Here is a 14,045-nt window from a genome sequence, read left to right as displayed (position 1 = left end):
AGCGGCAACATTCCCGGCTTTTTGGACTGTAAAGAGCATTCACAATCTGAGTGAAACCATCCGAAAGTCGAGCGCTATGGGAATGCTTTCTGATGTCTGGACAGCTGGGCGAACGAAAGCCTATTGTGCTGCTGCCGTGGCGCTATTGTTAGACGAAGTTCTGGAGAATGTGCAAATATGTGTGACGATAAAGATTGTTTATCGTTGCGAGACAAGAGCCACGTGTCACCCCACTTGGTCGCGATTCACGCTTATTTGCATCAGTCGCGTGAAGCCATAAAGCGGATCATCAAAAACACGACTTTTTCTAGCTTTCGGCATACAACTGAATTATGCGTGCATGTCGAGCAACGTTTCCTAAAGCAACGGCGACCGCACAGAACTATTTTCACTGATTGCAGCAAGCGATAGTCAATTAACTGCCCTCGCAGACCGCCGCTCCTGTATGAGTCAGTGTCCTGTTACAAGCAGTCTTCGCGCCACTTTTTGCCCATCGCCAAACCGTTTTCTGGCGGTTTCTTCCATAACGCACAGGGAGGCGGACGTGCGCAATAGGTTCGCGTGGGCCGTGGGCCGCACGACGGCTGTCAGTTTTCCTCTGCCCAGTCGGCCCGGGCCCGGACACCGACCACCTTGGACGGTCACCGTGATCGTGACGGCGGCTTCCGGCGGCTTTGTCAGGTGATTCGTGCTGTCAGTTTCCCATCATTGACGCCGGACCTTCCTGCTGAGACCGGACCGGATTGGACCGGCACGTCGCCATCAGTGGAGTTGAGTTCGGGGACTTGCATGTCCCCTCCATGGAAACCGAGCTGGCGTGATTGCCCGACGCATTTCTTGTATACATATGTCGAAAAGCGCCGCCCACTAGAGCAAGTCAATAAACCCTAATAAGTTGAGCTTTGTGAAACGTCCCGTTAGCGCATGGTCTGAATTCTAAGGGATATGGTCTGAAGCTTGGTTCACCAGCCAAAATCTCCACCGTCCTTTACCGCTGCCCGTCTGACCGTCTGTCCTTTCTCCGCAGAACTCTGCGCTGTCAGCTGGTGAGATTAGGTAACAGCGTAGTCTCTGGAAGGACAGCCGAATCTCGAGCCGCCGTCCGTCCAGTCGCTCCAGCCGCGACACTCTGTGTGACGTCACCGGTCTGAAGTGGGCGGCGGTGTGACGTCACCGTTGCGGCGCTGCTGGTCCGCTCGGCCAGGTAGGCGGGCGGCGCGCCGGCGGTCGTCAGTTACTGCGCCACGACCACCGACGCCGGTCGAGAGCTCCGAGCGAGCAGCGAAAGCGACGAGAGACGTTAGTGAGGCGAAGTTCTCGGGACGAACCCGGAGCGACGCAGTGAGAAAGCCAGCGTCAGTGAAGCGAAGGAATTGTGAACGCGTCTGCAAAGACAGCGAGTGGATTTCGATCGTTGGCGTCTTCGGACTGACATCCTGATCCGAGATGGCTAGCTCCTTCATGTCGCGGCTGACGCGCCGCTGGAAGAAGAACTCGGTGGACATTACCGAGGAGGACCCCACCTTCAAAACCGTCTACCTGGGCAACACCGTCACCCAGTGGGCCAAAGGTAAGCCGAGAGGCGACCGCACATCTGACATCACCCGGATTAGAAACTAGCTCCAGTAAGTAGTATTTGATCATAGAATTGGAAAGTGTGGTAGAGTAGGAAGAAGACAAGTGGAGGCTAACCACTCTCTTTTCTGTAGTTCGATTGGGCGTGGCGCCTGAAAAGACAATAGCACATACTATGAGGTTTTGTGAGTTACATAACGCGAACCCTCAACCTTGTAATAACCTTGGGCAGCCTCATGCTGAGATAGTTATGGTGGTTATGGGGCGCCATTTTCTCGCCAGCATAATTGGAACGCGGATCGCATGCGGTTGTTTGGAAAGTTACACGTTACACTGCTCCTGATGTTAAAGCTGACCACCGACGAGCACAAGGTGAAAGTGGCCTATACTGACAATGTTGGCTCAACGCTGATGGTAAGGCTGAACCGCAAATCTTTTTTGAACTGGGCATTCCAACAAATCGCAGGAAACTTGTATCAACGTTTCGTGAGGTCAGTTCTTTGTGGCTCCCGTTGTCATCGCGCGCAGTGCCTTACATCGACCACGAACGCTCGTTTGTGGCAATTCTTTGCCCTGAATGTGGGCTTTGTCATATCGCTCGCAGCGGCACATGTGCCACTCGAATTCCGAGGACTCCATCGACTCGTCACGTGTTCGCCTTTATATGGCCGACTCGGCTGGTGGTGCCCCCCGCACCAGTTTTCCCCTTGTATTGTTCACCGCCCAAAAGCAACACGCCACATCGATCTATATGGACATCGCTCAAGCCTTAGGTGCGACGTTTTTGTGCAAGCTGGGCGAGTGCTGGGTCAAGGCGCATCGAGGCGGCATCATCGTGTGCCTGGCACTCTCCCGCCCTCGGGCTGTCTGTCCGGCGCTTGTACGAGTTGTTGGCCCGTAAATCGGCCGCCTGGTGATCAGGACAGGATGGGCGAGCTGGTCCGCGGGGGCCGGGTAGAGAGACGCTAGGGCCGGTCGTATAACGCCGGCCGGCGTCCGCCCCAGGCGGGTCCGCTCGGCTGCCGCCTGTCATGTGCACACCGTGTGCATCGTGTGCACGGTGCAGACGATGCACCGGGCCAGGTGGGGGATGCACCGTGCGCAGAGAGCCGACTGGATGGAGGAGGCGATCGCAGCGGGGTGGTCGCCGAAGACTGGTGCGGGGAGCCGCGAACCAGCTGCTGTGGTGGTTAGGATTTGGAACGGAGACGAGCATAGCGGATGAGTTCGCTAAGAGTTCTTTTAAAAGGACATCACATCGAAAAAGGATAGCGAAAAGGGTGGTGATACAGACGACGGGCAGAACTTTTAACCGAAGCCCAACGAAATCTGTTTTGCGGGGCCTGAACGGGAATGCTGCAGAGTGCGCAAGACGACTGATTGTTCCATCGTAGGTAACGGTTGCCAGGTGTTCATTAGTTCCATTACACCTACTTACGGACTGATAAAGGACAGGCCATGCTTATATAATGCATCATTGGCAGTCCATTCAATAGGTGTTGCTGACGAGGGAAAACTAGTCGGCTGTGTACCTACAAGGACATCAGACATGTATGTCCTGAGTCATGCCTGTCATTTGCGGCGAGTGATTCACACGTAAAATGGCAGAATGCAGCGGAACGTAGCCAACAAAAGAAAAGCACGGTATGACTCACGTCGGAAAGTGAGCACTCATCTAGTTTGCAAAGTATGAATCGCTCCCGCAGCTGACCAGAACTGACTCATCGTCTCATGCGGTCCATTGTCTGTGATCCATGAATCGGCACTGAATGGGACATGATCTGCTCAGCACGGACTCAGCGGGCCGTACTCCATTTTACAGAGGCCACCTGGGTCTGTACTTGTAGCAGTGCTCTCCGGGATGTCAATGTTGCAGCGCGGCCGCTCGTCCCACCGCGCCTGTCGTGGTGCCGCCGTCGTATCGTCCGAGCATCAGAGCACGCTCTCACGACAACAGGTTTTCGGTGACGCAAGTCTTCTTTATCGTCTCACCGCGCCGTCGAGCTTCCCAAAGCCATCTGTATCGCTCAATTTGCTCGCTCGGACGTTCGCCTGGCTGCTCGGCAGGTCATTCGGTCCCACGCACGCTCAGTTCGCTGACCAGTCGGGCGGTGGGCGAGTTGTGTGCCCGAAAAGGCAAGCCTCGCGTCACCGATGTGGCTTCGCAGAACGGACGTGACGTCACCCCCGTGAAGCCGTGCCGTGCCGTGGCGAGTCGGGCGGTCAACATGGGGAGATGTGAGCAGATACAGGCCTGTGGTCACGAGGGCCAGACTCAGCGGGCTGTGGTACGTCGGATTAGGCCTTGGAAACAGCACTGGGCTACGCAGTAGTGTGGGTTCGCAACAGCACCGATGGTGTAAAATGTAAATATTGTTGGCTGCGAGAGCGCAATGTTTGCTACGAGAACCAGCGGTGCTGCGCAGTTATGACCCGCTTTCCGAGTGCGTAACGACTTTCCGCGTCCCCTCGAGAGGCGGAAGGCAGTCAGTTCGGCATGTTCGCGCAAGGCCAAGGTGAGCCGGTGCTCACTTTCCTTCCCGGCGACTGCTTGAGCTAGTCGGGAGGACAAACACACTGATGAGCTCTAGGCGAGGCGTTTTTCCCCGCTAGCACCGGTGCCTCTGAGCTGCTCATGGGAACAGACTGTCGTCCTGAGACGGTCAAATGTCCGCTCTGGCAAGGTCAGCGGCTGAAACCAGTCCCGGATAGTACTTCCCGATCTGTGCCGCTATCTCGCGATCTGAACAGGAAGTGATCCTCCTGAATTACAAATAGAGGCGCAGGGTTCATGTCCACCTGCCTCCGCGCCCCGGGGCGGTCCTCTGAGTCTCAATGACAGCTACCAGCTGGGTTCATCCAGACTGGCTTAACCTATTCCAGACAGGAAGCCTGAACGCTATTGATTTGGCCTCAGAGTGGCTATCGATGAATCATGCAACCAGCCGGAGGCAGATATTGCAGACTGTCTCTGGGTACCTCTTCAGCCGCATCAGGCACGAAGCGGCGCGGTATCCCACAGTCTCGGCCAATTTATTTGACAGCCAAACTGGCAACTCCTATTGACCCGAGGCTCTGGGTGACGGATCGGCCGTCCGATCGACCCGCACGCCGCTATGAGCCGTTGCTCGGCGGTTGTGCCGGCCCATGGCATTGGCCACACGCCGAGCTAAGCCGGGAGTCACGCTCGTGACCAAAGCCGACTCTGTCGACACTCACGAGCCCGTCGTCTGCGTCCTCTCGTGAATGGCCGGACGGCAGCTGCCGCTCGGACTCGTGACACCGGCGTGTTTACCGATCCGCCCCTTGCCTCACCGCCAAAGGGGCGTGTTGCCTCACCGCGGCCCCCGTTTGTCGGTGTGGTAACCGACGACAGTGGCACGCCTCGGCGCCGTGCCGCGCGACCCTCGGCGTGACCGGCGGCGACAACAGGGCCGTACGTCGCCCTGAACTGTCGCCGGTCGACATCGACCGTCTCTCGCCCGGCTCCGACACCAGCGTCCAATCGGTCACCGTGCCGCGCGCCGCGCAAGAGGGCAGAATGCAGTCGGACGAGTAACCGGGCACGTCTCTGCTGCTGGGATTGCAGGCACCCGCCTGCAGCGCTGCAGAGGCGGCCGACAGGCGGCAGCGCGCCGTATGCAGTGTTGTGAAGAGGCGTGCCGCCGCACTTTGGCGATAAGCCCACGGTGCAGATAGGTCATAATACCATTGGTATGCGGCTGAAGTTGAAATGCAGTGGGAGATTGGGTGTCGTGGCGGCATAATTGCACTTCGTGATTGTTCTTACATCCTGTTCATGAATGTCAATGATGTCAGGGAAATGTCGCCGGTAATCTGATTTTCCACGGCACGAGACTCAGCTCTCTGAAACTTTCTGTCCATATTCCCTGACAGAGATAAATCATGTCTCGGTGCGTGCGTCCTGCTGAACATTTCAGGCGAGCTTATCCCATTGTCCAACGATGGCTCCGATGAGATCCGACAGGCTCGCGCGGCTGCCCACCTGTCCGTTCGCTTCGATGATCTCATCCATCACATAGTGGGAAATACGTCCCGCGAGCGCCATTGTCATTCATGTGTGTTAATACCAGCAGCAACCACCCCACGACACTCATCTGCCTCGGTGCTAAGCGACCTCGGGCGTCTATAAATTTATTCAGCAGGTCCCAAAAGCGCACATAGCGGCCAGGTGTTCGGTCAAATGACGAACGTTGCTCTGGAGAGTCTGGGCGTGGGCAGCCAGGAGCCAGTTCCCATGTCTCACTTCCTGGTGTGCCTACTTCCCGCCGCGTGTCACCTCGCTGTGTTTGTCGCCACCGCGGGGTGTGAGCGAGACACGCGACCGGCCTCGCCCGCCGCGCCTCACACGCCACCCACGCCTTCCCGTCTGGCGCGACGCACCCCGAGACAGAGGTCATTGCCTGGGAAGTGCGCCGAGATGCGGAAGGTGGTCCTGGGACGGCCCGCGGAGGTGTCCAAGAAGTGTTCTCGAGCACCCGTCGGCTCAAGGCCAGCTCCCCGTATGGCGTGATGTGCTCCAAGGCACACCGGTGTACTTCCGCGAATGGCGCGGAAGTGACGCTGGATTATCCCGTCGCTAATTCCAAGTTTTTGCCACGACTCTAATGTCGAGCCCAGACGGCGAGATGGTCCTGGCTGTTTACTGGCTCCCCGCTAGTACTGACAAAACAACTATGTTGAATTCAACAGCTGTTGTGTAGCGTCAAACGCAACACGCTTTGTTACGTGCGTGTCAAAACCTCTGTAATCTACTATGGAGACTCCTTTCGCCGTCCACCAGCTGACGCTCATTGTTGTCCCTTGTGTTGCAGGCAGTGGCAGCGTTGACAAGCCTCTGGCCACGCTGTGGCGAAACTACTGCCAGTCAACCAAACCCGACATCGAGATGCGTGTCACCATCGCGGTCTCCGGTCTGAAGGCCACCACTCGGGAGCACGGTCTCACCGAGTACTGGAGTCATCGGGTCACCTACGCCTACGCACACCCCAACTACCCTAAGGTGAGCTGACGTAGCAACGAGCGAAGTCCTGCTCCCTATAGCAGAGAGCCGTGAGTTACGCGTCGCTGCCTACGCTGTGTTCTGCGCGCGATGTTTCGTGAGGTACTCCACTATCCGAGCGTGACTCGGCACAACAGGTTGTGGAGCCGGAGACGTTAACTCCATCAGCGTCGTGCTCGAGATAGGCGGCCGGTGATTGGCTGATGTCGAGACAGAGCAGGGCCCGTTCCCTTCGGGGAAGTCATGGCCTTGCTCTCTGCAGCTAGGAAGGCAGCGTCATGCTGACTTCAGCTGATTCGCAATCGGTGAGCGGCTCCGGCCCGGCGACCGGTAGGGCTTGGTTTATGGCCCTGTGATAGGCTCCTTAACTTGCCGTCCCTCTCCACCTGACCTCGGGTGTGACAGGCGCTCTAAGAGCCCGCCGTCCGCCTTGTGCTGGCTGACGGCGACTCGGACAGCAACAAGAGACTGAGAGCCGGAGAGAGCCGAACGGAAGAGTTGAGCGCATAATGCACCGGGCTTCAGAGCCGCGAGCCGCCTCTCCCGGTTCGCGGGGCTGCCCCACGATCGATCGCAAGGCTGGGTTAGTGGCCGAACAGCCGTCGCAGTCCCCGACGCGCTATGACCGGGGCTGTCCGTTCTGCCGACGTACAGGTAAATATCAGCCTGTCACGACTTCGAGGGGGCCATAGTCTCCCGTCGGCGTAAGTCACATGTGTGCCGCGTGTCTGCCAGGTGTGGGCCGCGTGTCTGTGTGTGCGCAGCGATAGCGTCGCCGTGGTAATATTGCCGCAGCGAGCTCGCTCGTCGGCCGGTCCGTGTCGGTTCGGTGTGCCCTGTCGACCGGCTCTCTTCATGTGATGGAGAACTCTGATACCACCGTCGGCGAGCCTGCGGGCAGGGCGGCGCCGCGCCCGAAAACTCCAGACCTTGGCGCTGTCGTCCTTGCGCACTTGCAAGGTCACGAAGAGCGGCGCGTCGGCGCGGCTTTGTTGTGGCACTGGCACGCTCTATTTTCGTTGCATGTAGGTCAGGTCGGGCAGCGGCGCGCTGCGTGTTCGATGCCGTTTGATCTGCCGGAGGTGGCGTGGGCGGAGAACGATCAGAGCCGACGCGCCGCGCCCCGCTCTGTGACCGGTCAGTGGGCGGGCACCCCGCTCTGATTGGAGCCGAGGGCGGGGCCGGCACCTCGATCGGCCCCGACACCCTCCGCCCCTGCACCCCGCTGGGGCCGCGTGGGCGGGCGGCCAGACTCGGTTAGGTCACCCTGCGGAGTGACCGTTGACCACCTAATGACGGGCACGCCACACCACTAGCCAAGAATGACAGGCTCCAGAACGAGCCAGCGCCAGGCGTGTGCTAAATTTACCCCGTCATCCTCGACTTTATTTAGCCGTCGGTTTACTTTAGCGGCCACAAATGTTGCGTGACATTTGGCGGTCCCTGGGCGGCAGCCGACTCCTGCGCAGAACCACAATTCAAATGTACCGTGCGAGCGGGCCGTGTCCGCCAAGTTTGTGTCATAAAACAGCCCGCCGGACCAAAGCGCCTGCCAACATTCTCCTCGCTGTGATGACTGGGATCAAGGTGGATGCGGTGCTCGTTTAGCCGGGACAGACACGAGATGCACGGCCGCAGATCTGTCGTCATGCCGACAGAATCAAACGCACACCGGCCACTGATGTGACCGGCTGCGGAAAGCGGGCTTGGCATCAGCTCGGTGCAGATGCACCCAGGCGGGTGGTTTTGAAGCGCAGATCAGACGTCCAGAGTCGTCGGGCCGGTGGTGCCTGGGTACGGGACGGTTGTCAGGCGCGTCATGCGGTGCCGGTTTTGTAACCACAGCAGCACGACAGTCGTAGGCTCATGGCGCCTATCACCGAGGGAGTGCCGTACCGGCAGGAGCGAGGGCTTAGCTGACGCCTGATGCGCAGCTACGGCCGGTGTTGATATTTGATTGTGCACGTGTGAGCTTTGCACGGCACAATCAGACGTGGCTCAGAATGATTGAACCATGTCCGATACTCGATCGCTCTGACGTATGCCTGGCACAGCCAGGTACGGTTAGCTGACACAAGTATGTACTGCACACATCCGCCTACATAGCGCAGTGCTCTTGCACTGGTCAGTATAGCGTGTCTGGTGTTTGTTGTCCAGCGGCCGTGCAGAGACCACCTGGGGCTGATTCAGCGGTGCGCCGACACCAAATTCGCAACGGAATTTGGCTGACGTCAGGTCCGCCCGCGGCTGTGGGGAGTGGTTGTCTGCTCTGTCAACAGAGTCGGGGCCGGCGCCGGCCCAACAAACACCCAGCCAGGACCTTGCCCGGCTGAGAGCATCATCCGTCAGTCGCCCACGCCGATGGACCACGAGCCGCCCCGGGCGCCCGCTCCTAATATCCCCGGTCCCAAACGGCGCCGCCGTCACCGCCCGCGCTCGATGGTTTTGCCAGACCTTGATGGTTTTGTGACGTTTTTCAACGGCATGATCGGCAGGGCGCGGAGTTAACCTTCGCCTCCATGAGGCGACGCGGCGGCACCCATGGCACTCCGCAGGCAGCCAATCGTGCGGACGGCTGGCGCGACAAATTGGTGCTAGGCGCGGGTAAAATGTGTCCGCGCCGGCCCTGAGTCACCGCCGCTCGAGCACCATTCAGTCGGTCCGGCTGTGCCTGGTGGCGGGCAGCGCGGCCAGGAGGCCACGCCGGGCACGAGCGGCCGCCGCGGTCACGGAGCGGCCGTACTAAGCCGGACGTGACGAGTGCCGGGGTGCCGGTCGTGGCTCGGCTCGGGCACAGTTCGGGTACGGCCGATACTACTGTTCAGTCAGCTCCGTCCGGTCAGTGAGCTGGTACGGACCTTCGCCGTCTGGTCAGCTGACTGGCACGGTGTGGCTCGGCCGGAGAGCGGGCGGTCGTACCCATCCATGGCCGTCGGGTTTTGGCCGATCATATACATAGGTCAGTTGACTGGTACGGACCGACCGACTCCGCCGGGGCGAGCCATCGTATTTACCGGCACAACGTCAGGCCCGGTCCGTCTGTCCGTGACTGCCGAACCCATCGGTCCGCCACCGACCAGTTTCGACCGGTTCGCCGATGGTGTGGTCCCTGGTCCGGCCTCCCGTCCCCCTCCTCATGGGACTCGGACCAGACTGCAGTCCATCTGCCGCTGCGCTGTTTCGCCTAACGAGTCACGAGATCCGGCTTTCGGCCGGCATAGCACCACCGCGCGGAGATATGTCCGGACTCTGTAGCAGTGAAAATATCAGTCGGAGACAGGCGGCTGTGACAGTGTAAATATGTCGGAGACAGGCTGTGGGCCGTTAGCCTAATTCAGCCCAACTCAACGACCGGCACTCAGCAGACACTCAGCAGTCATTTGACAAACATTCAGCTTACATGTCCCCCACGCGAGACGATATTCAGCAAACGTTTGGCAACTTATCTGGCTGTCCAATCCATGGTTTGTGCCAGTCGCGCCTGCCTCGTCCGGCGACCAAATCACATGCATAGAAATTCATGAGCCGGCGAGTTTTTATTCCATTCCGGCCTCACAAGACGTATCTATTCACCGTGACGGCCTCAGAATTAGGTCAGGTCGACCGCCATGAGCAGTGAGCCGCTGCGCTAAGCCCCGCGCCACCTCTCACTAAACCAGAGTGGGCTGGTAGCTGGAAAGATAGTCGTCTATCCCGCCCCATATGGTCGGCTGGTCGACTGACATGCCGTCACGGCCCGCTCGACAAACGCGTTTCGGTTCGCCGGTCGCACGAGGTGGATTGATGCTCCTCTCTATCAGTTCGAGACGTCCGCACTCGGGAGGCGGGCGAGTGGTCGTTCCGCGCTCGCTCCAGACTCGCCACATGCCGGGACTTTCTCCTTGGCTGGCTGTCCGGTCTGCCGGCGCCGAGCAGAGCCGGTGACACATTGTCCCGTCTCGCCGGGGAGGCCGGGCCGGTCCGCCAGCCGGCGGCGAGCCGCGGCTCACCACCCCGAGCGCCGAGCACGCACGCCTCACCGCGAAAGGTGCGACCAAGGTCGCGTGCGGCTGTCTATGTATGGGCGTCGCCCCCACCTCGAGGCCGCTGTGGTCCGCCGAGAAACGCCGAATTCGCCGCCAGCCGCCGCCGAGAATCGTTGATGGGTGGAACGTGTCAAAAGCTGTGGGAAATGCATGCAGTGTGCGACTGTAGCTGGACAGATTCAGGGCCTTAGGATAGTGATCAAACTTGAGTGGTGAGACGTTAAGATCGTGGGAGCTGAGGCGTTGGTTAAATGGTTAAGTGAGGCCAAACTCCTCAGGCGTAGATGTCCTTGAGGCTGAAATCGATTGGTTCGTCAGACGAATGATGGAGCATCTCTTTGTGTGGCGCACGATACTGAACACGACCGTTTTACGAGTTTCGACTAATGCATATGTGCATATGCACTCTTCAAGGAAATAACCAACTATTGAAGGAAGTAATAGAAACTCAATTAGAAGAGAAGAGTACGAAATGGGCAAAAATGATAAACGCGCACCTAGAAACGCTAAACCTAAGCCAAAAAGACCTGAGAGACTTGAAGAAAGAAGAACTTAACCAAAATATGATCAGGTGGGACGATAAAAGATGGAAAGAGGAAGTAGAGACCAAAACAAGTCTGAGGATATACAAGAGATGGAAACTGAAGGTAAAAGAAGATGATGTATATGACAACACCCCACAATCAAGAATCCTCTTTCAAGCAAGAACGAACACTCTCCCTCTGAACTCTAGGAAGAGGTTTACAAAAGAGAAAACAAACTGTGTTCTGTGTGATGAACAAAATGAGGATCTAAAACACTTCTTGTTGGAATGTCCAATATTGAGTGAGATTAGAGAGAAATGTCCCGAACTGCAACAGCCATACTGGGAAGATAAAGAAGAAGTCATTATGAAATTTCTATTTGATGATAATAGGAAACATATGGAAGATAAGAAACAAATTCTATACAGCATGTGGAAGTTAAGATATAGAAGGCAAAAAGAAAAAGAGCTCAATACTATCATGCACCCCATACCAACTCATAGCGCGATAGCTTAAGTACAGTTTAAAAGAATAGGAGGAGCCGTTGCAAAGGCAAATCCTCTAAACCATCATCATCATCATCATGTCATGACCTCTCCACTGACCATTGCTGTTGGTCCGTCTCACGTGAGATCGACACTCGAGGGCTCAGTCGTGATGTGTTCTGTTTTAATATCCTCGTTTGATTAGATCATAACTTCTCTAGCAGATGTATCTGCCCGTCCTTGGTTCGTTCATACCTGTTCCACCTGAGAGTGCACACATTCTTTGAAGCGCGCCGGTTTTCCCTGCATTCTTGTCAATCCTGTTCTGCGTTTGCCCGTCTTGTCCAATCCGGACACTGGGACCGGACACCGGGCGCCGTATGTCCGTCCGCACCACCTGCGCTCAGACCCGTACCTGTTTGGCTGAGACACTTTCCCAGGCACGCGCGCCGGCTTCTCGCCATTGCCTGAGTGCCGACTGTTTAGACGCCGACAGTTCCCAGCGCTGTGATTCTGACTGGTCTCTCCTTTGTCCGCAGCTCTTCTGTTGGGTGTACCGCCACGAGGGACGCAAGATGAAGCCGGAGCTGCGCTGTCACGCGGTGCTCTGCTCCTCCGAGACCAAGGCGCGCCTGATGCAGCGACTGCTCACCGAGAAACTGCACCAGGCGTTCGTCGAGTTCAGGAAGGAGAAGCAGCTGCGGCAGAACGCGCGGCTGTCTGTGGTGAGCGTGCTGTACCCCAGCACCCCGGCCAGGAAGGTGGCGCTGGCCAGCGGCGGCGCCAACTACCGGCCGCCCCTGGAGCGCAGCAAGAGCGCGCCCAAGCTCAGCAGCATCGAGGAGGACCGCGACGGAGAGGAGAGCGAGGCGCGCGAGGAGGAGCGCCGCCGCGCGGCCAACCAGTCGGCGATGCCGCCGCGGCCGCGCGCGCTCAGCGAGCCTCTGGTGCCGCCGCCGAGCGTGTGCTCGCACCCGCAGGCGGGCGCCGGCTCGGGCGCCGACTCGGACACCGAGTCGGACACGGGCTCGGAGCGCAGCGGCGCCAGCGTGCCCAGCGACCCGACCGCCGACTCGGACTGCGAGACGACCGACACGGTGCTGCTCCAGTCGAACGGGCCGTGCCGCGTCTACCACGTGCGCCGCGGCTCGCCCGTCGAGCGCCGCCTCAACGACTGCCGGCTCCAGGTGCGCTGCCGGCTCGACGACGAAGCCATGCACCATCAGTGGACGCGCGCGTCGCACGATGACATCGATGACAGTGCTAGCGACGAGAGCGGCTACGCGGAGGAGGTGACGAGGGCGGCCTGAGGGCGCCGCGCCGGTCGCTTGTCGTCGTTGTGTTGAGATGTTGTGTGCAAGCGGACGCGTGACCGTTCTTGGGTCGCGCGCAGTCTAGTCAGCGCCCCCGCCCCTGTGCGGGTGTCGTTCGTTGTTGTCGGGGCGCCGCGCGACGCTCGAGGAATTTGCGTGCCAAATCTTCACTCCGAGCCGTCTGTCGGGCGGTCGGATTCGGGAGGTCGCGGGTCGGGCCGCTCTCGGGCTGTCCGAGGCGGCCAGGACGCGTCGGCAGTCCCCGGTCGGCAGCGAGGCCGGACGGTCGGCGGCGGCCGGGCCGACCTGAGGTCACCACAGGTCAGCCCGACCGGCCGCCGGCCGAGTCGGCCCGCTGCACCGCCGTGCTATTTATTGGCGCCTTCGCTCATCCTTGTTTCACTGCTCTGCTGAGCCGTCCATCGCCAGCGGGCACACCGTTCGCCCACATTCAGACTCCGGTCTGACGCAGCCGACAGTGAAACTCGGGATGACGCGAGAGGCCGCCGCAGTCCTCGCTGGCTGTCTAAGATATTATCTATCGTGTGTATGTAATGTGCTATCTATGAGATGTGATACAACTAATGTAGGAGTACAAGCGCGTAACAGTGTACAGTTATTTTATCAGTGTCGATGCAATGAAATACATGAAGTATTATTTATCGCACATGCTCTTTCACTGGGCTTGATTTCTATCAAGACCGTTAAAATGCGAACACACTTTTATTTTACCACAATATCAGCTCAGAGAATCACAAATGAGACCGAGTTAAGGAGTAGAGCTAACCGCCGCGGCGAAGACAGCCTGCCATCGATCCACACACTACTATGTTGCGAGTGCAATGCACTCCGGGCTGCGTTTCGCAACATCGCTGCGTGAGTGAAGGGCCGACGGAGCGGTCGGCTGAAGCGGGTGACCTCCACCATGACCGGGGCAGCCTCATGGCAACGTACCGGTCTCGCGGCTGTGCGCCGCGCCGGCCGGCCGCCGGACTGGACTGGCCGACTGAACGGGATGGGACAAACGGACAGGCCGACGGACGGGAAGCCCAAGAGGACGGATGGGCGGATAGATGGGATTTCCAGTGGTGTTTTGGTCT

General features: G+C 58.6%; 1 protein-coding gene across 1 annotated transcript; it reads left to right on the top strand.

Moving 5' to 3' along the window:
* The first annotated feature begins 1,225 nt into the window (after positions 1 to 1,225).
* LOC122385064 (protein FAM43A-like) lies at positions 1,226 to 13,612 on the top strand. The gene is made up of 3 exons (XM_043373050.1): positions 1,226 to 1,570; positions 6,411 to 6,598; positions 12,172 to 13,612. The coding sequence occupies exons 1-3, from the start codon at positions 1,447 to 1,449 to the stop codon at positions 12,940 to 12,942; spliced, it is 1,083 nt and encodes a 360-aa protein (XP_043228985.1). The 5' UTR covers positions 1,226 to 1,446; the 3' UTR covers positions 12,943 to 13,612.
* Positions 13,613 to 14,045: the final 433 nt, after the last annotated feature.

This window comes from Amphibalanus amphitrite, unplaced genomic scaffold (genome assembly GCF_019059575.1).
Source record: "Amphibalanus amphitrite isolate SeventyFive unplaced genomic scaffold, NRLGWU_Aamphi_draft 000206F_arrow, whole genome shotgun sequence".
Classification (NCBI taxonomy): Eukaryota; Metazoa; Arthropoda; class Thecostraca; order Balanomorpha; family Balanidae; genus Amphibalanus; species Amphibalanus amphitrite.
Note: the sequence above shows the minus strand (reverse complement) of the source record. Positions and strands in the feature narration are given on the sequence as shown.

What these genes read in the sequence shown, in the direction of transcription:
- LOC122385064 (XM_043373050.1), top strand. Translation starts at nt 1,447, where the DNA reads ATGGCTAGCTCCTTCATGTCGCGGCTGACGCGCCGCTGGAAGAAGAAC. An exon ending in CGTCACCCAGTGGGCCAAAG is followed by an intron (nt 1,571 to 6,410) that starts GTAAGCCGAGAG and finishes CTTGTGTTGCAG; the next exon opens with GCAGTGGCAGCGTTGACAAG. An exon ending in CACACCCCAACTACCCTAAG is followed by an intron (nt 6,599 to 12,171) that starts GTGAGCTGACGT and finishes CTTTGTCCGCAG; the next exon opens with CTCTTCTGTTGGGTGTACCG.